The following is a 23,030-nucleotide window of genomic DNA, read 5'->3' on the forward strand; positions in this document are numbered from 1 at the left end:
TGGCTCAAGGTCTCCCGAAGGTCGCCAACAAAGGGAGCTTAAAGCATTTCGTGCTTAAAAAAAAACAACAACAACACGTGACCTTCTCCGAGAGAGCGGCGGGTGGAGAGGGGAACGAAGGTGATACGTCGCTGACGTCACGCGGCGAAGGCGGCGGTTGTGGCGACTATCGACTGCGAAGCGCGAGAGAAGGCGATCGAGGGCGCTCGCCCGGGGCCTAGCGGTTGCGCGGCAGGCCTCGGAAGTACGCTACGGTCGAGGATGCTTGCCATGCGAGAAACAAGGTGTTACGTGCGAAGCAGCTGGAACAAGATATTCGACCGCGAGTGCTGCTTTTCCCCGCTGAGAGGATGCAACGTAATTGTGCGCGGCTTGCGTTACGCATTCGTAACGCTTACTGGGGACAATCATGCTGCCCCTTTAGGTCGTGCATTAAGTGCTGGCATGCGTCGTTTAGGGGGTCGACCTTAAGCGCCACACGTGTACTTCACACTGCGGCTCGCTATGTCTTGCAAGTACTCTGACCCCTACGGCCATATAGCTTAATGCATTGCCCCTTGTGCAGGAGGCTTTCGCCTTCACTTGTAACCGGAGTGTAACATGCTGTTGAACGTTTTTGTTACCTCTGTAAAAAGTACGATCGTGCGTGTCTCCGAGAGCTTGCTCTCCATGTTGGAAGAGACGAATGTAAGAGTGTGACCGGCGTTCAGCGTGTGGGGCAGTATTAAAAAAGTGAGCGTCAACTGGCTTCTTTCTTTCTTTCTTTCTTTCTTTCTTTCTTTCTTTCTTTCTTTCTTTCTTTCTTTCTTTCTTTCTTTCTTTCTTTCTTTCTTTCTTTCTTTCTTTCTTTCATTCATTAACGGTGCCACGCCCGATTGGAGAAACCAACTTCCAATCCCGTTTTTCGGGGCGCGCTCTCGCCTGCTAAGTCTCGCATAGTCGGTACGCCGCGTCGCGTCTTCTCTCGCTTCGCACGCGCCCCCTTCGACTTAACTGTTTGATCTCGGCGGCTATATACCGCGCACGCGCGACATTCAAATCAGCGGCGCGCTCTCTCCCTCGGGACTACAGCGCCTCCCCAGCCCCTGTCATTCGATAATGAACTCGTCAGGAGGTGGCGACGCGTTGCTGCGGCATGGACGCTCCTCGGTGGCGGAGCTATGCGCGCTTAAATACCCGCTATAGCTGTAGGCGGCGCGCACCTACCCGAAGTTGGTTTAGTTGCCCTCCCCCCCCCCCCCTTTCTTGTTCGCTCCCGCCCCCCTTGCTAATTCTCCACCTCCACGGCAAGAGGTTCGCGACCCTATCCAAGAGCCTCTACTCTCTGTCTTCTGAAGTGCGTGCAGCGCGGACAAAGCTATATGGACCGCGTAAGCCGATCAGGATTGAGAACTTTCTGGAGGCTCGATCGTCCGCTGGTCCGTGGCTAATCCTCCCGAACGCGGTGTATCGATCGCACGGAAGGATCAACGACGGATTAGAGGCGCACAATGGGACATTGTAAGATACCATTGTTGTTGTTGTTGCTGCTGACGCAGCGCACATGGGCAAACGCGGAAGTAGAAAGCGGTTTGTCCGTGTGTCTGCTGTAATCAGTGTGACCTCTGGTGATTTCTTGTTCCTCGCCTTTTACCTATTTGTCAACTGTTATACGTTTTCAAATAATAAATATAGATGTCTATTAAGGTAACCCAGGAGCCGCCAGGCCTTCCTTCTGGCGCACAGTTAGGGTGCTTTTGCACAGTGCTCGGAGATAAGAAGCCGTCATGGTTGCCGCCCGCTGAAGCCTGGCTCTTAGCTGAGGGCGAGTCACCGCAGAGGCCCAGATGCAAATGTCGTCGGCGTATATGGAGACATGAACTGTCTGCGGTAGGTATTCCGCTAGTCCTACCAGGACGAGGTTGAACAAAATAGGGCTCAACACTCCACCCTGCGGCACACCACGGCAGATGTAATGGTCTGAAGTTGGGCCGTCTTCGGTCTGCAAGAAAAAACGCCTTTCAGTCAAATAGTCTTGAATCCATTGATACATCCGGCCACCAACTCCAACAGCCTCAAGTGAGTTTAGTATGGCCTCATGGGCGACGTTATCGTAGGCTCCTTTTATATCCAGAAAAAGTGCCGCAGACAGGCGCTTGAGGCTTTTTTGATTTTGGACCCATGCTACGATGTCAATGACGTTGTCTATGGACGTGCGACCTCGACGGAAGCCTGTCATGGCGTTCGGATAGCTGTTGAATCGTTCTAGGTACCATTCCAATCGGGCAAGAATCATTCTTTCCATCACTTTGCCGACGCAGCTCGAAAGCTTTCTGGGCGTCATCATTGACCGCAACCTCTCGTGGAGCCCTCACTGCGTCTATCTGAAGAAGAAGCTAGTCGCCATTGCTCAGGTCTTCAAATTTCTATGCGGGAAAACCTGGGGTACACCAGTCCATTATATGTTGCAGCTGTACAGGGTTTTGTTTCTCGGACTCCTACGTTACAGCCTACCAGTGTTGTCAAGTGCATGCAAGACGAACTTTCGCGCCTTGGAGAGCATACAAGGTCAAGCCCTACGCACGTGTTTGGGACTGCCTCGGTGCACGTCAACAGCAGCAACAATTGCCATCGCAGGAGACCATACAATCCAGACACATGTAGCTGTCGACTCTCTCAGAGCGCACATTCGCCATCTGTCAAGGATCCCCGACCACCATTTGGCCTCCCTACCAGCCGAGAGACCTCAAGCGACCTTTTCACGAGTGATTAACGCTCATCAAGAGTACATACCAGCAAGTTTTACACCGGCGGCGAAGCCTTCCTCCCCCCTGTGGTGCCTGCGACAGCCTCAGGTGAATTTTGATATTCGTGGAATTACAAAAAAGTCCAATCATCCATCGCCGGCTCTGAAGCAACTTACACTCCTATTACTGCACCAGACGTATCATGACCGCATACACATATATACCGATGGTTCAACCTCACCTACCAGCTCAACTGCCGCATTCGTCGTTCCAGCCAAGAACGTTACAGTTAAATTCAAACTGTCGCACACGACTACATCTACATCAGCAGAACTTGCAGCTCTCTATGCCGCTATGATGTACATCACCGAAGAGCCAACAGAGAAATGGGTCGTATTTTGTGACTCTAAGGCAGCCCTTCATAGCATCAAGTCCGCGTTACGTCACAGAACTTACGAGCAAATGACATCTGAAATCAGGGAACTGCACCACCATGCTCTGGAAAGAGGACACCACATTGTATTTCAGTGGATTCCTGCTCACTGTGGCATCGTCGGCAACAACCTAGCTGGCAAGGCTGCCCGGTGTGCCCACGAAGATACAAAGACGCGTCCAACACCTTTGGCGAGGTCGGACGCTGCCAGAGAACTTCGCCTACTTGCGCGTAAGAAGTCCCAAGATCTCTGGACATCAAGTGGCTTCAATTGCAGACTACGTACACTGGACCCCACGCTACGGCTACAACTGCCATCTAGCCTTTCCCGCGGCGAAGCAACCTTGTTGTGTCGCTTGTGGTTGGGAGTGGCGTTCACGAACGCATACTCCTACCGTATGGGAATGGCCGAGAGCCCGATGTGCGACTCCTGTGGGTGCCAGGAGTCCATCGAGCACGTATTGTGTTCCTGCCCTCGCTACGATGTCCAACGCCTCTCTCTGCGGGCGACTTTACACAGACTAGACTCGAGACCGTTCACCGAGTCAAAGATACTCGGACCGTGGCCACAACCATCACTGGCTCGAAAAGCAATTCGTGCACTAGTGCGGTACCTGAAGTGCACGGGCCTAAGAGACCGCTTATAGTGTCATAGTGTACGGTGTCCCTCCCACATGTACTCAGTGCTGACTCTCTCCCTTTCTTCCTCTTTCTATTCCCCTTTCCCCCACCCCCAGTGTAGGGTAGCAAACCGGATGCTGTTCTGGTTGACCTCCTTGCCTTCCCTACCCTTGCTTTCTCTTCTCTTCTTTGCACAGTGCATGGAAAATAGCTATGACAGGTATGACATATATTTCAAAATAGAACAAGAGATGGAAGAATAAAATCAAGAAAATGGCTATTCAGTCACAGCACGGCGCACAGGTTTGAGGCCGCAGGCACTAATATTTCGAGACGCATGTTAGAAGGCAAGTTGCTCTTTTACGATGTTGCTGTCTGTAAATATATGTTCACTGGCTTGCATCATTTAATTGAATGCCGAGTAAGTTCAGTAATAAGGAAAAATTGATAGCCCATCTTTTTCAAAGATAGTGTGTCTGGAAGTGCGCTGCGTCTCCGACAGCAATGGTCAGACAACTATAACCTATCCGTACATATCTGCTTAACATTGGACCGAACCTTTACCTGATCCCCGTTCCGCATTGGTCGACGCGATCCGCAGCAGCTTTTCGACAGCACTGCACGCATTCGTGGAAAGCGAGAGCATGTCGAGGAATTAAGCCGGCTTTAGGTGACTTCACGACCTATTTTCAGCCGCAGGGGAAGTCGGCACGGGATCTCTAACTGGAGGTTGTCTGGCGGCGTCAGAAGACTTGCCGAGTGCCCCGGGTCGTAAGAGGATTAAGTTCGCCGACACGTATATGCGGCCGAGGCCGCCTCCTGGCGCACTAAGTGGACCGCGCCGGGAACTTTTAAAGAAGGGTCCCGGACGACATGAAAGCCGGACAGAACGGGTGGAGCGGTTCGCTTTATGCGAGCTTACACGTGGGAAATGCTGCCGCGCAGACGTAACGACACGTGGCTAATTAATCATTTTTTTTTCTACTAAAGCATCCGATGCAGTAAGCCCGAGGAGCGAATCGCCACGTTGAGCGGGCGCGCCATGAAAATTGATGAATGCGTGTGATCCGTACTGTCGTTGATGCTAAGGCGTAGACTTGGTTGTCACCGTGTGCGCGTTGATGCGCGTTGGTGATGTAAGTAGCCTAAAACTAACCTGCTGGTGGTATAAGCTGGGTGCGATTAATGCTGCTATGGCTGTCCCGAATGTAATTCCAACCACGCGAAGCCGCCAGATAACGAAGACAAGGAAAACTTCTGGGGAAGTAGGCTTTCCTAATCCTGTCACGGGACGTATTCGCCTGCCTCCGTCAAATGAGGTTTTCGTTACCTTAACACCCCTTCTGCTCCTTTAATTCGACCGCCGGTGATTACAGCAATACGTGAGTACCGATTCCGACCGACTGCAGTCTGGCATGTCTCGTTTTCCAGTTCGCTCGGAGTGCTATAAGCTCGACGTATATGTTTGGTTTGTTTGCACATGTGCACGTACTCCTGTTTACCGGATACAGGAAACGTACACGTGACTTGCAGTGCTGATTACGTCAGTTCGCAACATTGAGTTCAACCAAAGCGTACAAAACCATTATTGAAATTGCATGCTGTACACTACTCGGTCGCTTGTGTCTAAATGCTTCGATAACAGCATAGTCCATAATGCACAGTGACTTTCTTTCTTTCCTTCAATAATAACATTGAAAAAATTATTATGACGCTTTGCGGTTGGACAACCTGTCACAAATCGTCGCTACCAGCTCTGCTGCTGTCGTCTGAATATGCGGTGTTCCGGTGATCCGTGAACTGCTAAACGTATTCGGTTCGGCTAAACTTTTCTTTTAGCGAATTTTAGATTGTCCTTGTACGTATTATTCTCAACAGAATACTGAATCATTCGGAATGTGAGTGGCAGTAATGGCGCTGATAGCGACATCTTACAACTTTCTGTTCAAAATCAACGCGTTTGAAACGTTTTTGTATTCGAGTGACTGCTCTCGCCAGAGGAAAAAGAAACTGAATCGTTGATGGTTACGTGGCTCTTACGTTTCGCATCGGCAGCTGGGGAGAACGGGATTAATCGCGGAAATAATAACTATTCGTTCTCTGCGGTTTACGCCATGACGCCACCAACGCGGCTGCTCACGCCTACGTCACCGGTGTACACCGATTTTGTGAAGTGTTCCTCTTTCTCCACTCACTTGCGAATGCCGTCGCAGCGGACAGCGACTCGTCGGCCAGTCCGCGGATGGGCAGCGGGTTCCCGCTGTCGCCGGACCACAGCTCGGAGCGGCTCAAGCCCGAGGGCCCTGCGGACTCTGCTGGCACAGAACATGCGTCCGACCGTGAGTCAGCAGCTTTGATCATCCAAAGCAGGGGATGGATGAACGCTAGTGGCCTCGGCGAGGACAAACATATGTTCGATTGCAACGAGGATAACTTTTGTTTGTAGGAAGACAGAAAGCTCGGGCCTTGAGATAATGCGCTTTATTTTGTTGCTTTGCTCTGGGGAAAGGGGAAGAGAGAACGAAAGAGAGGTAGAGGGTGATGATGGGAAGAACAAGGGTGCGATAGGAGCGTTTAAGCCCCTCAGATTCTTCGAGATTGCAGTCGTTGGGGCAGGTATTCGGAAGCCATGGCAGGCCAGGATCTCTTTGGCCAGGGTCCAGGCTCTCTTCGATTTGTCGTTCCTGACTGCCAAAGACGCCGCGCACGTCAACGCTCATCAGTCGAATACAGTGCCTCGGGCAGTCCTGTGCATTCTGGAGCCGTGAATCGAAGATACCAGCTGTAGCACGTGGGGAAAACGTTGCTTAAACCCCAAAGAAGACGCTTTTTATAAAATGGCGGTATGTCCGCTATGGAGAGTCCGTTGCTGTCGCAGTAAATGTGTTCAGAAACGAGAAAGAAATTGGTGAAGGCTATTGATTTTTAAAAATTATTCTGTCACCCTGGTTCACTTTCTTGCTAACTACATGTGTGTGCAGTGTCACCGAGTCGCAACTCGCCGACACCCAGCGTGCGCTCTTACCACTCGGACATGGCACCATGGAGGCAACGGCAACTGCAGAGGGAGAAGGAGGCCGCTGCGGCCGCCGCGGCCGAAGACGAGGACAGCGAAGACGCGGCCAGCACGCACCGCTGCTCGCCTTATCTCGTCGAGGTGAGAAAGACAGTGGGAATGGCACGCCGCGCTCGCTGACTCACTCACTCACTCACTCACTCACTCACTCACTCACTCACTCACTCACTCACTCACTCACTCACTCACTCACTCACTCACTCACTCACTCACTCACTCACTCACTCACTCACTCACTCACTCACTCACTCACTCACTCACTCACTCACTCACTCACTCACTCACTCACTCACTCACTCACTCACTCACTCACTAATTTATCCGCTCACTCGCTCACCCATTTGTTCACTCACCCGCTCACCGCTCACTCACTTTACTCTCACTAACTTGTACTCTCCTTCACTCAATCTTGGTACGTCAAGATGCTTATTGTTACTAAGCTCATTCACGCGTCCGAAATTAGTGATTACTCTTTTCTTTACAATTACCCCGTCTTTGTAAACATGGGGGATCCGGCCCCTTGTCATTCTTTTATTCTACCCTGTGGGATCTACTGCTGTAGTGTTTCTATCACGTGTGGGTAACCTCATCACACTTTTCGAATCAAACTTGACACCACATGACGCCGTATGGCGCGCGCCCGCTTCTTTTTCTGTCGCCACGACGCAGGACCGCTCGGCCGACAGCCTGGGCAGCATCGGCGGCACGGGCCGCTACGTGAGCGCCCACCCGCCGCGATCGTCGCGCCGCGAGCTGCTCGACGTGGAAGGCGACGACGCGAGCAGCAACGGCGGCCGCGCCGACTCAAGTAAGCCCAAGAGCAAGAGTTTCATCCGCAGGCTCAGGCTCACCACCAGGTAGTAGCGAGAGAACGTGTGCGCGTACGCGAAGTGACTTTTTCTCGGCCCTCCCACCACACGCTACGACAGCGGCGACTGTAAAGCACTGTTGTGTATCGAGTGCAACGTCGAGTGTGTTTGCAAAGGCGGGTTCCTCTCGAACGACGGGTTCTGGCAGCGCGACGCAAGAGGCCTTGGCTGTGGAATAACACATTCGTTTCGCGCGGGCAGTCATAACTGTATAGTTAGTGCACTGGTATACCTGATTTCTCGTGTTCATTTTTGAAGACAAGGCCTTCTTAGCTGACTTCGTGAGGTTTGGAGTATCTGGGATCTGGGTATCTTTTAACTACTTCCAGAAAAAGGAAACGTCACTATTGCGCCTCCGGACCGTGCTAAGAAATCCAAGAGGTATCAAACTGGAGGTCTCAATGAGGCAGGAAGCTATAATTATTAGCACAGTAGGTTAAATTAGCGGCAAGGGCGTAATAAGCGCCATACACTCGAACATTAACTGTATTGCAATATGCCCCTGTAAAGGATGCACCGCCGTATATAAAGGCATGTTGGGGCAAAGCTGCCGCACGGCCCGCATTAAGGATCAAAATGGCGTGACTTAGCTTGGAAAAAGCAGGGCTAGACAATGGTTTCCGGAAGCCCGCTTCGGCGGTGCCTACAAGAAGCGAGATTTACTCGCAGAATAGGTAAAATTAGAGGTACGAGCGTACTTCGCGCCAATATATTCGAAAAGTAAACACATTGCACCGTAGACTACGTTATCGTTGGCATTAGTGAGGATAGCTATAGGCGCTTGTTGGTACGGCATGTCTTATTTTGTTGTAGCGAAAACTAAATGACAAACAAGAACATCAGAAAGGCACCTTTGACACACACAGCGCTGTGTGCGTCAAATGTGCCTTTCTGTTGTCCTTGTCGTTCAGCTTGCTCTACAACGAAATAAGCTCTGACACCGGCCTACCTGGCCTCTTGGCCAAAAGGAAAAGAAAGGAAGAAAGGGGTCAAGCAAGTGTTGATGCTAAAAAAAAACAAGGTGGACGGTTGCTTGCGTAACATGTTTATTTTTCTATTTGGATTCGATCATCCCTTGGTATTAACCATATTGATCAAAAGGAAATCATGTGGGTTGTAAGAATTAGTGGGCAAAGTCGCTCAGGCATAGACATAGAGGCATGCTTTCGAAGAATGTTTCTTCGGCCAACGTAACTGGGCGTAATACACGATTCAAATAAGATATGAAATGAGTGAATGTTAACACGAAAAAATAGAGATAATAGAAGATATAGTCAACATTTAATCATCGAATCTTTTGGACCGCCATGTACTTCGACCTCGTCTTCTTTGGCGTCGACACATGCTTGAACCATTCTTTTCCTTTGGCTGTATAAGTTTAAGGAGAAAGATGACATGGCGACTCGTTAAACAGGTGCAGTGAGACGCAGGGATTATAGGAAACACAGCGGCCGTAGGAGCATTCGCTCTCAGCCAGGATGCTGGACCTGGTTTTCAGATGGGCACAAATACGAAGAATGCATCGTTGTCTGCGACGAGATTCACTTGTCATGGCGCCAGCCAGTTTCAGAAATCTTCCGCGCCTGTTGGTGCGCAGCGAGTTCTAAATGTGCGCAAACAATGTGCGATGTCAATCGCCAGTCCTCTACGGCTAAAGAAACGCAGAGATATATGCGCGTGACGGAGAAGAATTTAACATCGCCCGTACAGGCAAGGCTTCGCACCAGTGTCGACAGGCCTCCGCAGATGTTGGCAAACGTTGCTCGTTGAAGCAGACAGGAGAGAAGAAAAAGAAGTGGCTCTCCACCTTCACATCTTGTAGCGATACTTGGCGCGTCATCGCTTACGGTAGAGAGAAGCAGCACATACGCACCGGTGGTCTTTTGCATTGGCTGCAGTTATAGCTGCCCGCGCATACGTGAAGTAAGAAGGCGCTTGGAGCTAGAATCTGAGAGCACAGCTTCAGCTGACAGTCTTAGTTACTATCGAGAAAAAAAAGAAAACTGAGAAAAATAACTGCAAAAGACAACTGCAAGAAGTGACACTTGCTGCATACTTGAAGAATTATTTAGAAAAAAGAACCTCAGCCGACCACCTTGCCCGTAGTCAGCTCAGCGCCTGCGTTTCTGTAGGTTAGCCTAGTACCTTCACGTAGCCAAACACGTGGATACTTCGGAGGCTACGTCATTTTTTTCAAACACCAATGTCACGTGGCTTCCAGCGTTTTACATGACGTATAGTGTCTGCGATGACTTCGACAATAGAGAGAAAAAAACGAGAGGAGCGACAGCGCTAGCCTTAGGAACCCTCCAATGCAAACTTTATAAACAATGACACCTCTGCTTTTCTGTGCGGCGACTTGTGAACTCGCGGCTGACACTTTCGCAGACTTTTCATGGCCGTCAGGGTACGGCAGTATTCGCGCACTATATCATAGTTCACTGGGCAGGTTTTACCGACGTGTTCTACTCGTTTCGTGTCAGGATGTTCGAAAGCACTCCTGAAAAGAGGCATATGCAGGGGCCTTGTGCTTGTGTCACATCTGACGAACGTGTTTGTCGCAGTGACGTATGCAAAATTTGTCGTCGTTGTTTGACGTGTAAAAGCACTGCGTTTGTAGTATCGACCTCATAACGTGACGCACTGAATTGTACTCGCACAAGTGATCGTCATCTAGTCATGAGCGTGATTTGTGTCGAAGCGCAAGGAAGAAATCGCTGCTTTTTCTTAGGAGAGCAACTTCACTCTTCCACGCCAAGGTACATGACCTGCGGGAATGTCTATGAGGAAAGGTGTCCCATTAAAAGACGGTTTACTATCATTCGCATGGCTGCTTCTTGTCGCGTTATGTATTTTTGTGATTGTATGGACACGTGAGAAGCATTCTGCGTAGTCATCGTACCGGCCTCACGTGATTCTTTCCTGACGTTTTCCCGACAAAACGCCGAGCAGTTTTGATGTACGCTTGCTCTTTAAGTGAACTGAAGGAACATCTTGAGGAAATTTGAAAGTGAAGCTTATGGTTTTTCCATTACTCTATTAATAGCGAAAGAAATTTAACCTCTCGAAGCTCCAGGCTGCTTACAAATGTGCTGGGAAATTGGTACTTGATATATTAGTAGTTCTCGGAACTCGAAGGCATGGTTCTTGCACGTAAAAAAGAAAAGAAAAAGGAAATCACACTTCGCAAGTACGCGAAGATTGGGAAACGATTACAATACGTTTTAATTTTAAGCTACATTTGATCTCGAAATGCTGAACCTCGCGTCATCGACCTCACTGTAACGCCATGACAAATAACAAAATTTGTTGTTCTCATGTAGCAATAAGGCTAGTTATGATGGCGTGGCAAATAAAAATAATTAAACATGATGTGCGCATTTCTTCTGGCTGCACTTGCGTGTGGCAACTGCTGCGATTGCAGCAACGGCGTATCGTGACGTCAGTTTCTCACGACGTCAGTTTCTCGTGACGTCACGACTGGGCGTTAAAGGAGGGCCACGGTGCGATGGACTCTGGCGCAAAATGCTTCGCCGTGCGTATAGTTTGCTATGGACTCGTGGAAAGCTGTCTTATGTGGCGCTACAGGCATGACGCTGTGCCGAGCCTCTTGTATTTTGCTTTCGTTTGATGCCTGTTGCACGTTCACGATGCATTAAAGAGTTCTGCTGTGCCTCGTTATTTTGCTGGGTTATGCGTGCTGCTTGTTGCTTTGACGAGATTGCTGCCTCCTGGAAGCATTGCATGATCTTACTCACTCGTTCAGTGGCGGTCCCAGAGTTGTGCATTTGTATTGTCTTTTTCTGTTGTTGTTGAATACTTGTTGATCGTTACAAGCAAGGAAGAGAAATTTTGTGATGACTCTTGAAATTTTGTTATATACCAAATTGAACGTGTCCCTACTTTAAATTGCCATCGAGGTGCCTTTTAATGTAATGTTGGATTTAGTAGCATGTACTCAGAGGTTTTCTTCCTTGTGTTCTAGCGACTGCAATTTCGTGATTTAGTCAAATTTTGAGTGCTGTGCTGGACTATAGCAAGACAAAGCAGCGAACAAATAGCTACGCTGCTTCCATATGCTTTCTGTACTCATTGATCATGCGACAAAGAACGTATTGAGAAGTTTCCGAAATAAAAGAAAAAGATGAGTACCAACGCGAGCTGACAATATGAGACCAAGCGAAAATTCTCCTCTTCGTTAACATCAGCGTTTCACGATGTTTGAGGCGTTAGGTCTCCTGTCAGCACCTTCACGATCGCATTCAGTTTAGTTGATAGTTGATACAAGTCTTGTTCAGTATTTAGTGTCGACTTCCAAATTAAATTACCATGGAGTAATATAGGGAAGCAAATTTAGTTTTTTAGCAACAATTATTCCTCCAGGATTCTAACCTGACATGCGAATGTCTACTGAATAGCTTTTTCATCGGACATAGTCTTGTGGAACACTTTTGCGTTTTGCACAGATTATGAGCCACTGTGGCCTATGTAATACATATTTGACTGTACCCCTGCATATTGCGCATGGAGCTGCATTCGTAGCCGTGTAATACGCCTTAAATTATACTGGACGGACGCTTGAGTTTCTTGGCTATGATAACGTTAAAGTACAACAACAAATCAGAACTTCAACAACGGCTCTTTCTGGCGTTCTCGGCAACGGACAATCGCAAGATTTGTAAACAAGTTAGCGAAATAGATGCTAACAGAAAGCGAGAACCAGTATGCGAAAAAGCAGCGATTAAAACTAACACTGACTTGGGATATAATGTGGTTATTTTGCTGGTACTGGGTGTCGGAATTCTTTCCAACATCTACTTTCAGCACAGAGAGACAAGGTACCTTATTAACCTATGCAGTGACGTTACGTGGTTCCTCAGTGCTCGGTAAATTTCGTAACACTGACTGCAAATCGCTTTAATCATAGAAAGGACAACGTAGGCGTAACTAACCACACATATCTTGTGAACGCAACCCACACATCATATCATTCAACCGAAAGACCGCTCTTCTATGTAATGCACAACTAGACTAGATTGATCACTTGTCTAAATATCTTGCCTACATATCTTGTCTAAATAACAGCCATTGCTAGTCTCACATACGCTGAATATATAAATTACTTACGCCAAGGGCATAGTATGGTGCGGCTCATTATATTACCGTGTTTGCCTTCCTTTGAACCTGCGTTTGTTCAGCCTGAATGTAATGCACTGTGAGAACTTGAACTTTATTTATCAAGGTATAGGCTTGCTCAGGGTATGCTGAGCTTGTTGTGGGGGAAACTCCAGGCAAAGCGCAGAGCTGTTTGACAAACGACACGATGCTGTCGTTCTTGTCTGTGCGGCGACAGGTCTGATGACTTGCGTGAAGAAAGCTAGCCCTTGTACGCACAACTAGTAACTTCAATTACACAATTCAGTCGTTCGCGTAAATATGAACTATGCCACTTGTACACAGATCTGTCTCTGCGCCTCATGGAAGACGTGGTTGTAGTTTGCCTTTAGCTAAAGACGTGGTTAATATGTAGCACATTAACTAAGCCCTGAGCGTCCTTCACGTTTAGGTAGCGTTGCTCCAATGCACATGGTCGTTCCTTCGCATCTAAGATATTGCGTTGATTTCCGACTCTCTAGTTCGAACTGGTGTTGTGCCACTTTCAAGAGGTTAAATCCGTTGTCAGAAAGCAGCATTACATCCCCGTAACGTCGCATACGTCGGAGTTTGAGCGCTTAGGTTTTTAGTGCCACGACAGCGCTTCTTTACTTTCGTTTCCGAACACTGTACGCTTTTATGGGAGCATATGACGAAGTTAGCGTCCTTGATGACCTTTTCAAGATGTAGTGCATCACAAGTCAGGCACATTTCGCGAGGCTTAATACTACAGGACAATTACCAGTCCTTGACATCAGATTATGACGGAGAGTGTGCCAAATTGTCAGGTCTCACACTTTACGAAACACATTTTGTCGACACCTGGCCTACGCGCTATCTTGCGCTCACTTCTGCTGTTGGCTCAGCTGCTGGCGAGCATTCGTAGACGCAACTGAGTTGCTCATCTCACACTATCGCGCTTAATCTATGCAAGAATCTATGAAATAAGTTATCTAGACTAACATATTGGGAAGTAACAGGTGCGCTTGACCACTGCGTAAGCTTTAAACAGGGTAAAGGCGCCTCCCGCGCGTAATAATTAAAGCAGTGCCGAAAATAACACGATAGTAACTCTCACTACAACACTGGGAACATAACTGCCATTGAGCAAGGATGATTGTATAAAATAGATTATATTTGTATAGGAAAATCTAACGTTTGATATGCAAGCAGACTTTTATGGGTACATGATGACAGCGTGTGGCAATCTTTCCTTTCCTTCAACACTGCACATCTTTTTTCTTGGGTGTCGTGGAACGAACAATGCTCACTCGTACAGTTTATGACATTTACAAACTGATGCGGGATCGGATTGAATTTTCGTCGTGTAGGACTGTCAATCTTTCGAAGCTGGTATTCAGACGAACGCACAAGCAGACACTCTTCAGTGTTCGGTGCTTGCACTCCTTCTGTTGTACAAGTTGCCAGATTTTTGCATAACTTCTCCGTGTATGACATATTGCCACCATTACATTCGCTTTTCCACCATGCTATTGCTTGCCATCTACTTGGGATGTGCCCTGGGACAAAGACAATTCGCAAAAGTGTACTTAAGGGTGTAAAACCGAACAGTGACGAAGCTGAAGACTATGAAATATAGATTATGGACAACAGATTTCAATAAGTCAATATTGCAGTATCTCTATGAAACTGGCCTGCTTGCTTATATGTAGTTTCACACTGACGCTTTACCGCGTGGGAACCCAAGCGGAAAAAAAAAATTGGACAATTCCTTTTGCGACACCATGGCAATGGCCACGGCTGCCGACACTACAACGCGACGATATTGTCAAGTTCTCACGCACTCAAGAAATCATCCTCCGCGTGCCAAACACTATGCTTGCCAAGTTTACAATGTAACAAAAGCACGTTTTCCACATTCTCTGTTTGCTATTACGTCTTTTCATCAATCACGCATGGAAACTCAGCCTCTTGAACTGAAACTCACCTAGGTCTGCTGATCGGAAAAGCGGTTTTCGTTCAACGCATTAAGCAACTTTTTAAATATCGAGAAGCGACGACAGCCCTGCTTGAAGACGATGAATTTTTTTTCCAGTCTTCAGTTTGTCAGCGCACCATCACACACAAAAAAACGCGCCTTTCGTGGCTTTGTGAATCGACACTTTCACACAGCTTTCTCATATAGGCTACGACTTTCTCAAGAAGAGAAAGTCTCGAGGGTCTTCTCGTTCCTGCTGCAGGCAGCAATTTGCTTTTTTTTTCATAGCTAAGCCGCTACGTGAAGCGGGTTAACTATGAATCGTCAGCGCTAGCTTTTTCGCCATCCCTCGGGTCTCTCGAAGAGTTTTAAGCGCACTCGCTTCAAACGCTTCGAGAACTGCTCGCCTAAACAATACCGAGATACGTACGGAAGCCGGAATTGTCAAGTAACGCACGCTAGTCTGTATATTATATATTTTTCTCAACAGAGTCACAACATCTAGCCTTACATATATATGTATATACATATAGTTCTGTGGTCTCTCATTTTACACTGCGCACAAGTTGCACAACCTATCGTGAACTTATAGTAAGCAACACGTTATAGCAAACACACTACTCACGCACGTGTCTTCCTGGTAGCACATTTTACTCGCAAGCGCGCACGGTTAGTTGATCCAGTTAACAGTGAGGACAGAAAGAATGTCCCAGTATACTACGAGAATGTGTGTCGTCAGTCTTGTCGTGGCAACAAAGCTTTTCTGTCTTGATAACAAGGTCGTTGAAGTTAATCTGCAGACAGGTGGTACGGTTGTAGCATGCCATCCCACGTACGACTGGTAAGAGTAGCCTTAACACTCCACTGCTGTTGCTACCATTACTTGTTTGCTATTACTACTACAATCAGTGTACTTGTCTTCTAGCGCCAGCAACTGCGTGCAAAAAGCTGCCGCTAGCTTCGAGCAGATAACATCGGTCTAAGACGCTGTTTCTAAGACGCGCCGCGAGTAACAGCGGGGTTCTGTTGTGCAGTACGCATCGTGCCAATTTTCAAAAGCACGGTGTGAGAGAATCAAGTCGTAAGATATACAAATTGCAGAGGCGACAACGTTTTCTGTCGCGACGACAAGGTAATTGGCCTCGTCGTCGTGGCGACGATACTTCAGACATTGAACATGGGTTGCTGTAATCACAAGAAAGGTTGTTCCTATGTTAAGACAATTCGTGTCGCTACATTTGGTGTTCGCAACTGAAGTTCTGTCGTGACTACAGAAAACTGCGTTGCCACGACTGCACGGCAGACTCACGACACGAATATTTGCCCCCGTTTTTGTTATATTCCTAAGTGTGCACACTAGTCGTGACACCGGAAAACTTTGTTTTCACGTCGAGATATTAAACTTACGAGTTGATTTCGTGACCACACGATGTCGTGGTGTACCACACGAACTTTCGTTACAGCAAGAGCTTCCTTCGTGAGTTGCTTCGTGATGACCGTAGTATTTACGAAAATCACAATGAGAGTGCCTTTCGTGACGGCAGAAAATTTCTTTTCGGCTCTTTCAATGCTGAAGTGTCGATGAAACAGATGCGTAAACATTTCAATGTTTTGATATCTGCGCGTCAATAAGCAAATGAGAAAGGAGAGTTTTGAACGATACCTTGTCGCGCTGGAGATCTATGCGTCGAGATTATCAAAACTTAGGAGATGACCGCGCTCGCGTTGTGGCCCTTCTTTCGTCTAATGCCACTATTCTGTCAGCAATCTCTCTCCCTCAACGCATGCGATATCCCACCACACTGCGAACCATTCTATAGCTAACGCGTGGGCCGCGTTGCTTTGCGACGTGAACATTACACACTTGGTACTGCACCAAAAAACGGGAGCAACATCGCTACAACAATCGTAAATGACATCGCACGTGAGACATGTCTTAAAATAATTGCGTGCAACAGTAATAGGTAACTATATCAAAAGGATGAAAAAAATCGCGTGATCTTACTGAGCGGGTGGCTATATTCGGGCTTCTGCGTTGACGCTTCCTGAGCGTGAGGTTCCTATTGCTGTTCTCTGTAGCTAATTTACACATGATTGCTATAGTTGCGGTTTAAATAAGTCGTAGAGCATTGGTCTCACCCCCGCCTAATTGACCTTGCGCAAGAAGATTTTTTTGCGTCATATTTTATGCGCCGTGCTCCTAATAGTAGAGGACTCTATGGCGCGTGCAAAGAATCAAAGAAAGGATAGACGCTGTTTGGAGCAAAGCCCGACGCCGTACTTTATCTACACTTTCTTTCCCTGAAATCGATTAGACGCTAGTGTCGCAGGACTTCTGCGGTTTCTTCTAAGCATCTCACTGGGAAATGAGCCACCTAGTGTCTCAAGACTGAGCACTTTGACTTCAGCGTATGGCGCCACTTGAAATGCTATTGAGCCGCTCCCTTGTGAGCAGGGCTGCAGTGTACGTCCTTGTGATGTTCAAGCTGCGACGTCGAAGCAGACTTTCATATCAGAATCTTTTTCTCACGTGATATATCTTAAGATATGGTGACCTTCCCACGTGTCTTGAATGCGCGTTTGACAAAGTGCAATTCTGGTTTTCTGTCAATTGTTAGAACCGCGCAATTGCCTTTAAATGCCGCGTATATTTATGTACTGTCATAAGGTAATCACGCTACTATCGCCTGTACTCACGCGCTTGCGTTTGCTTTGCGGAGAGAGATCTCTTAACTTATGCAATGATGATAACTATGATGATTCATTAAAGAAGCTCATTGTACGGGCTAGACCAAGGACCCGGTGACATTATGATAACATATAAATGAACATGTATTGTACAAGATGATGAGATGCCCTCGCTTCCCGCCTGCTTCATCCCCTGCGGATCACAGCTGTTTTTCACTGACAATGTGTTCCCGATGTACCTTGCTGTGTCTCTTTGTTTACTTTTCTTTGAGATTGCCGCCGCTTTGCAACATTTTTTTGTTTTTCTGTGTGTTCCTGTGATGTACCCATTTTGCTGTTTCCCCGTTCAACTCGATGCATTAAATTATGCTGCTGAAATGCGACTGAGTTTGTGCTTCTTTTCTTTTGCTTCCTTGGTTGCCTCTATTTTGTTGAACGGGGCTGGTGCGCATTGTCTGCAGTGCGCTTACAGGCTCGACATGCACTGCTGTTACAACCCGTGCAAGTGAGCAGCATGTCACCCGTGCGAGTGAGTGCGACGTAAGTTGCATGCATATTTAGATGTTGCGGTACGGCTGATCGATCAGCCGGCTTATCAGTCAGTCACAATTCATGAGGTTTAGTCACTACACGAGAGCTGCGTAATAGCCTAATCAATCAATCAATCAATCAATCAATCAATCAATCAATCAATCAATCAATCAATCAATCAATCAATTGGTCAGTCAATCAACACTTATATCTGTACAGAGTCCACCGTTGCCAACCATTCGATTTGCGAAAACGTCGCTTAATATTACGACAGGAACAAGTCAACACGATAAGACACGTATTCTAGTTTAGATTTCGAGAATGAAGCGGAATGCGGCCGCTGATAACAGGTGTTTTACTAGAGTAACCGAAGCAGTCCCATAACAAAGGAAACGCGGTCATAAACGGCAGAGCATTAGCTGTGGTGACACGACAGGAAATCCGAAGGCATTGTACGGAATGGGCTGCCATTTTCGTTCTGCTGTAAACTAGGGGAGGACGACGTATAGGAAGCGAGATGGCACGGGAGCACGAGGTTGGCCTTTTGAGGGCTTTTCAGTTCGAATAGCGGCTTCAAATACTTTCAGTCCTCAATCGCACTGCAGTGACCGGTCCTTATTCTTGAGAGCAAAGAATCAACGTTCGGGCAACGGATCGATATAGTACACACTTTGTCAAAAGAAAGGAAACCACCGTACAAGTTACCGCAGCTGACTACGGACCTTGAGATAAGCCTCCTTTTGTGTTCACGCCTATCGGAAGCTCGGGAGAAGGACGCCAACGGTAACCCTCAACCTCTGTGGATCATTTTTGTGCTATGGGGTCCGTATCATGACTACGATGCAGCCAGGATTCGGCAACGACACTCGGGCATTTAGTGGCTTCGTTTCTTTCGACGAAAGCCGTACGTTTCGGTGGAACATCTCGGTTGACAAGAATGTTGTTTACCACGAGAGTTCTTCAGTCGCACCAGTTCCAAAAGCTTTCTTCAAAATTTCGAACGCTCGGAAACGCTCGGAAAAGTGAACGGTCGTTTAGCGCAAGCGCACTTAACCTCAGCCCCAGTCGCCAAGTGTCGGCACTGCTTGTGGAAGCATTGCGGATGGCTAACAGCCAGCTGAAAGCAAGGCCAAGGGGACCGAATGCAGAAAGCAAGCATGCAGGATACCTAAACAGGCTGAGTGCTGTCGCACCTGCTCTTTCTGCCAGCTACTGCAGTTCTCGGCAGAAGTGGCTGCCATCTACAATGGCTGCAGATTCATGGCCCGTATTCACAATGCTTGTAGTTCGTAAGTTCATTTTGCTTGCCGTTCGGTGGTCGCTTTCCTAATAATACATCCGCTGTGATGAGTGGCTGGCATCATTTCTTACGGACAGCAGTTTAGAAGTGTGCTCTGCTGGGCTAATTGGTGCATGGTGAACGTATAGGGCGTTGCAGCAAGTACGGACGCGAGCACAAGTAAAAGGAACGGACGGGACAGCGCTGGTACCAGCGTTGTCCTGTCCGTTCCTGTTACTTGTGCTCATGTCCGTACTTGCTGGATCCCCCTATACGTTCTTATGAACAGATTTAGCGTAACATGTCTTTCGTGAGTACAGGGCCTGGTTTGTAGACAGCGCACGCACAAGCTTTCAATACAGACAGAACCGCCAGACCACATAGGAGCATGTATATATTGTAGGAGGCTTTACGCGTTCGGAGATGCGTTGTCGTCATCGTTAATCTCGAGGCGAAAGTTTCCACGCTCTGCGAAACAGGCGTGCATGCCTCCAGGCAACGGGGGCGAAGGCCCACGAATTATGCATTCTAACGCTCGTGCGTTAGAATGCATAATCGGGTGAGGCCTCGCATAAGATCACATAAGATCCTAAGATCGCATAAGAGCATAAGAATGCATAAGAGCAAAAGAATGCACAAGATCGGGTGAGGCCTCGCTTAGTCGTTTCTAAGCGAGCCATGAAACGGGTGCGCGCCTGTCGTTGAAAGTGTCCTCTCGTTTCTGTCGCTGTGCATGGCGGCTGGTTTTAGCACGACTTCTAGAGTGCTGAAATAGCCGTAACGCCATATTGCGAGTGCGCGGTGCATATATTCTTGTCTCTAAATGACGCGGCAATCAGCAGACGACTAAGCCATCATCACTGCGACGTACGACATTCTGACGTGCCGGCTTTATAGACCAGAATTTGCAGCGCTTCTAGGGGTAAACCAACTTTTGCCGGGGAACGCTGGAACTGGCAGAAGCAACGACAACTGCGATGACGCTCAGCCTGTTCTTATCGCTTGTCGCCTGTGTTCGCTCGCCGTAATCTTGCCATCAGCAGCCCAGCGTCATCAAACTAGCAGTCCAGCCAACACCACCTAGATAGCACAAGGCCTTTTCACTCCGATCCATGACGTCATGCTACCTGGCCCGACTGCCATATAATCTAATGGGGGTGCTCCCGAGTAGGCATCAGTGATTTTGATGTCACCGCCTTCATCACGCCAGTCTTGTCAATAGAAATTTCGGGCCAGGTAGCGTGACGTCATGGATCGGAGTAAACAGACCTTGTGCTATCTAGGTGGTGTTGGCCCAGCGCGCGTTGCGCCGTAGGCTGGCGACTGTTGTCGAGATTAAGTGTGGCTGGTCTAAACGGCTGGGTGTTGCGAGAGAGCAACATACCATAGTGAACATACTCTTGTCTGTAAGGGGAATTTGGCAGCTGGGTGTACGATTGAGCAACTCTCGTTATCACAGCTGCGAGAGAAGGACCTCAAGGGTGACTTCGGCGAATAAGAGGCAATCGGCAAGGCTGTCTTCCTGCAACGCAACATATGCCCTTATTCTCTCTCGTCCAGTATCGGCGGGGACCCTGGAGTTCTCGCTGCTCTTGCTCAATGGTGGCAAGGCGCTCAAGTGCATCATCCATCGCGCAAAGGTGACTGAATTTGGCAGCTTCTGTTTCATTCGCGGCTTTAAATGCGTGCTCTTATCGCAGCAACCTTTTCGGCCCAGAAAGCCTTTATGCAATCCTCATAATCCTTCCTGTATTCCAAAAGGTCACATGCGCCGTGTATCCCATATCTAGAATCGCGTATTATCTCATGTGATCCTATGTAAAGATATTTTATTCCCGTATGCATGCACCGATATGATCGCATGAAATTATAGTATGATACATACTGCTCCTTATTAGTACGGTTATGAATGCTAAATCTATGATTCAAGGCCATGTTCCGACCATCTTGATCAAATATAACCCTTATGTAGACGCAAAACCGCGTTTGCTGATGTGGTGCCCAGTCTACGTCCAGCGAAGTGAAGTGTTCCGTCCAACTCATAATTTCCAGGCGCACGAAGATGTGAAAATGCGCAAATTTAATAAAGGTTGCCGCGATAAATGCGTATGCATGCAGGTTACACGTTTTGTGTATTTAAGCCAATGCGTACGCTTGCAGCCTTTGTCAAAAGTATGCGGACTACTCCACACTTTCCCCACACACGTCTTTCGACTGTGAGGTGCCGTTCCTATGCCGCATCCTGACACTCGAAACGTCTGGATGGCAAGCAAGAGTTCTTTCCGTTCCCTAAGGAGTCACTACATACCACAGGAACTCCCCTAAACAACCTGTGGTCAACCTGGCAGTCGCAGACAACGTAGTTCGTATACTTTTGACGAAGCGCGTACGCGTGACATATATTGGGGTGCTTAACACGCGGAGGTGGAGACCTTTGGGTCGCCTGTAGCCCTGCAATTTTCCCACCAGAGGGCGCGACAACCATAAGGTGGTGAGACACCGGTGTCCGAGCATATTATCTCGCCCTGATTGGCCCGAATGGTCTGGTTGGCCCGATTAGGTTTGACCTGAATTCAGGCCTGCTGGGAAAATGAAGGGAGAGGTGACCAGAACAAACAGACGCATGGCTCACCAATTTCGGGGGCCTCTATTCGCAACAACTTTTTGGCCGGCAGCCTTCGCAAACGATGCGTCCAGCACCACATTTGGCTAATGCCTGCTCTTGCTGGCGTAAGCACTATTTGTGACTATGTCCCCTGATTTACGCAGCACGTGTACTCCGCCCTTTACTCAGGTGAGTACTCGCTTCGGAACTCTTTTGCCCACCAGAAGCCCTCATAATGTCGATGAGTTTGCGAATGTGTTACAAACTGAAAGGCAACGTGTAGCTAGGGCGGCCCCAAATAAGGACTGCTTTTGCCGAGAAATCCACTTCGCGCTTTTCTATAGAGTTGTGCCAGACGTACAATACAGTACAGTACAGGTAAGTATGGGACGCCTATAAATAGTATTTGAACACTAACCGCAAGTAATACGTGAATGCCTATTTAGTGGATTTTATTTGATAGGTGACTACCGGATATGTAATACTAGTCATCTTTACGCTGTAGTTAGGTTAGAACTAAGGCATGCTCGACAAGGAGGTTGTCCGGTCATTTCATAAATGTTCGCATTGTTCAAGCCTGTCGTATGCTTGCACTTCTAGAAGGCCACAGAGTAGTCGTTTTCCCCAAAAAAGATGGGGAAAGAAGCTGTGCTTCAGCGTTCGATACAGGTTTGGTCCGTATTGTATACATGGCGTTCCAGCTAACGTTAGCTAAGCTGTTTGACAAAAAAGGAGATTAAAAATACAAGTACGGTGCAAGGTACGCTCCTCAGACCTCTCGTCGCACCTTTGGCAATCGAACGCTGTAGGTTTTGTAACTGTAACTTATACCGTGTGTTTTTAAATATTCATTTTTTCATTGAACAGCTTGGCTGATTGTAGCTGGAACACACGGTATATGATCCTCTAGGATCAGATCGTGTCGTTTGAGAGGGCGGTCGTAGCCAAGACGGCGCATAGATTCGCGTGAACATGTTTTCTCTCTCTCCGTATATGTAGTGTACACGATAAGCTCAGAACGATTCTAGGCAGAGTACAGAAAGCTGGAATAATTAAACTGTTCATAGATAGGCTCCACCGCACGTGAGGAACAGCGAGTGTTATCAGCA

The 23,030-nt window shown here is 47.9% G+C and overlaps 2 protein-coding genes across 2 annotated transcripts in view; both read left to right on the forward strand.

Annotated features, from left to right (window-relative positions):
* Positions 1 to 17,889, forward strand: part of LOC139056283 (rab effector Noc2-like) — a 96,476-nt gene extending 78,587 nt beyond the window's left edge. Inside the window, exons 8-10 of the mRNA XM_070534385.1 lie at positions 5,994 to 6,119; positions 6,762 to 6,937; positions 7,526 to 17,889. Of these exons, the coding sequence (XP_070390486.1) occupies positions 5,994 to 6,119; positions 6,762 to 6,937; positions 7,526 to 7,717 (494 nt within the window). The 3' untranslated portion in view covers positions 7,718 to 17,889. The remainder of the gene's footprint in view (positions 1 to 5,993; positions 6,120 to 6,761; positions 6,938 to 7,525) is intronic.
* A 1,260-nt stretch (positions 17,890 to 19,149) lies between these two features.
* The window catches only part of LOC139056284 (double C2-like domain-containing protein beta), a 33,531-nt gene continuing 29,650 nt past the window's right edge, over positions 19,150 to 23,030 (forward strand). Inside the window, exons 1-2 of the mRNA XM_070534386.1 lie at positions 19,150 to 19,326; positions 20,877 to 20,956. Coding sequence (XP_070390487.1) covers positions 19,284 to 19,326; positions 20,877 to 20,956 — 123 coding nt within the window. The 5' untranslated portion in view covers positions 19,150 to 19,283. The remainder of the gene's footprint in view (positions 19,327 to 20,876; positions 20,957 to 23,030) is intronic.

Source organism: Dermacentor albipictus, chromosome 2, assembly GCF_038994185.2.
Source record: "Dermacentor albipictus isolate Rhodes 1998 colony chromosome 2, USDA_Dalb.pri_finalv2, whole genome shotgun sequence".
Classification (NCBI taxonomy): domain Eukaryota; kingdom Metazoa; phylum Arthropoda; class Arachnida; order Ixodida; family Ixodidae; genus Dermacentor; species Dermacentor albipictus.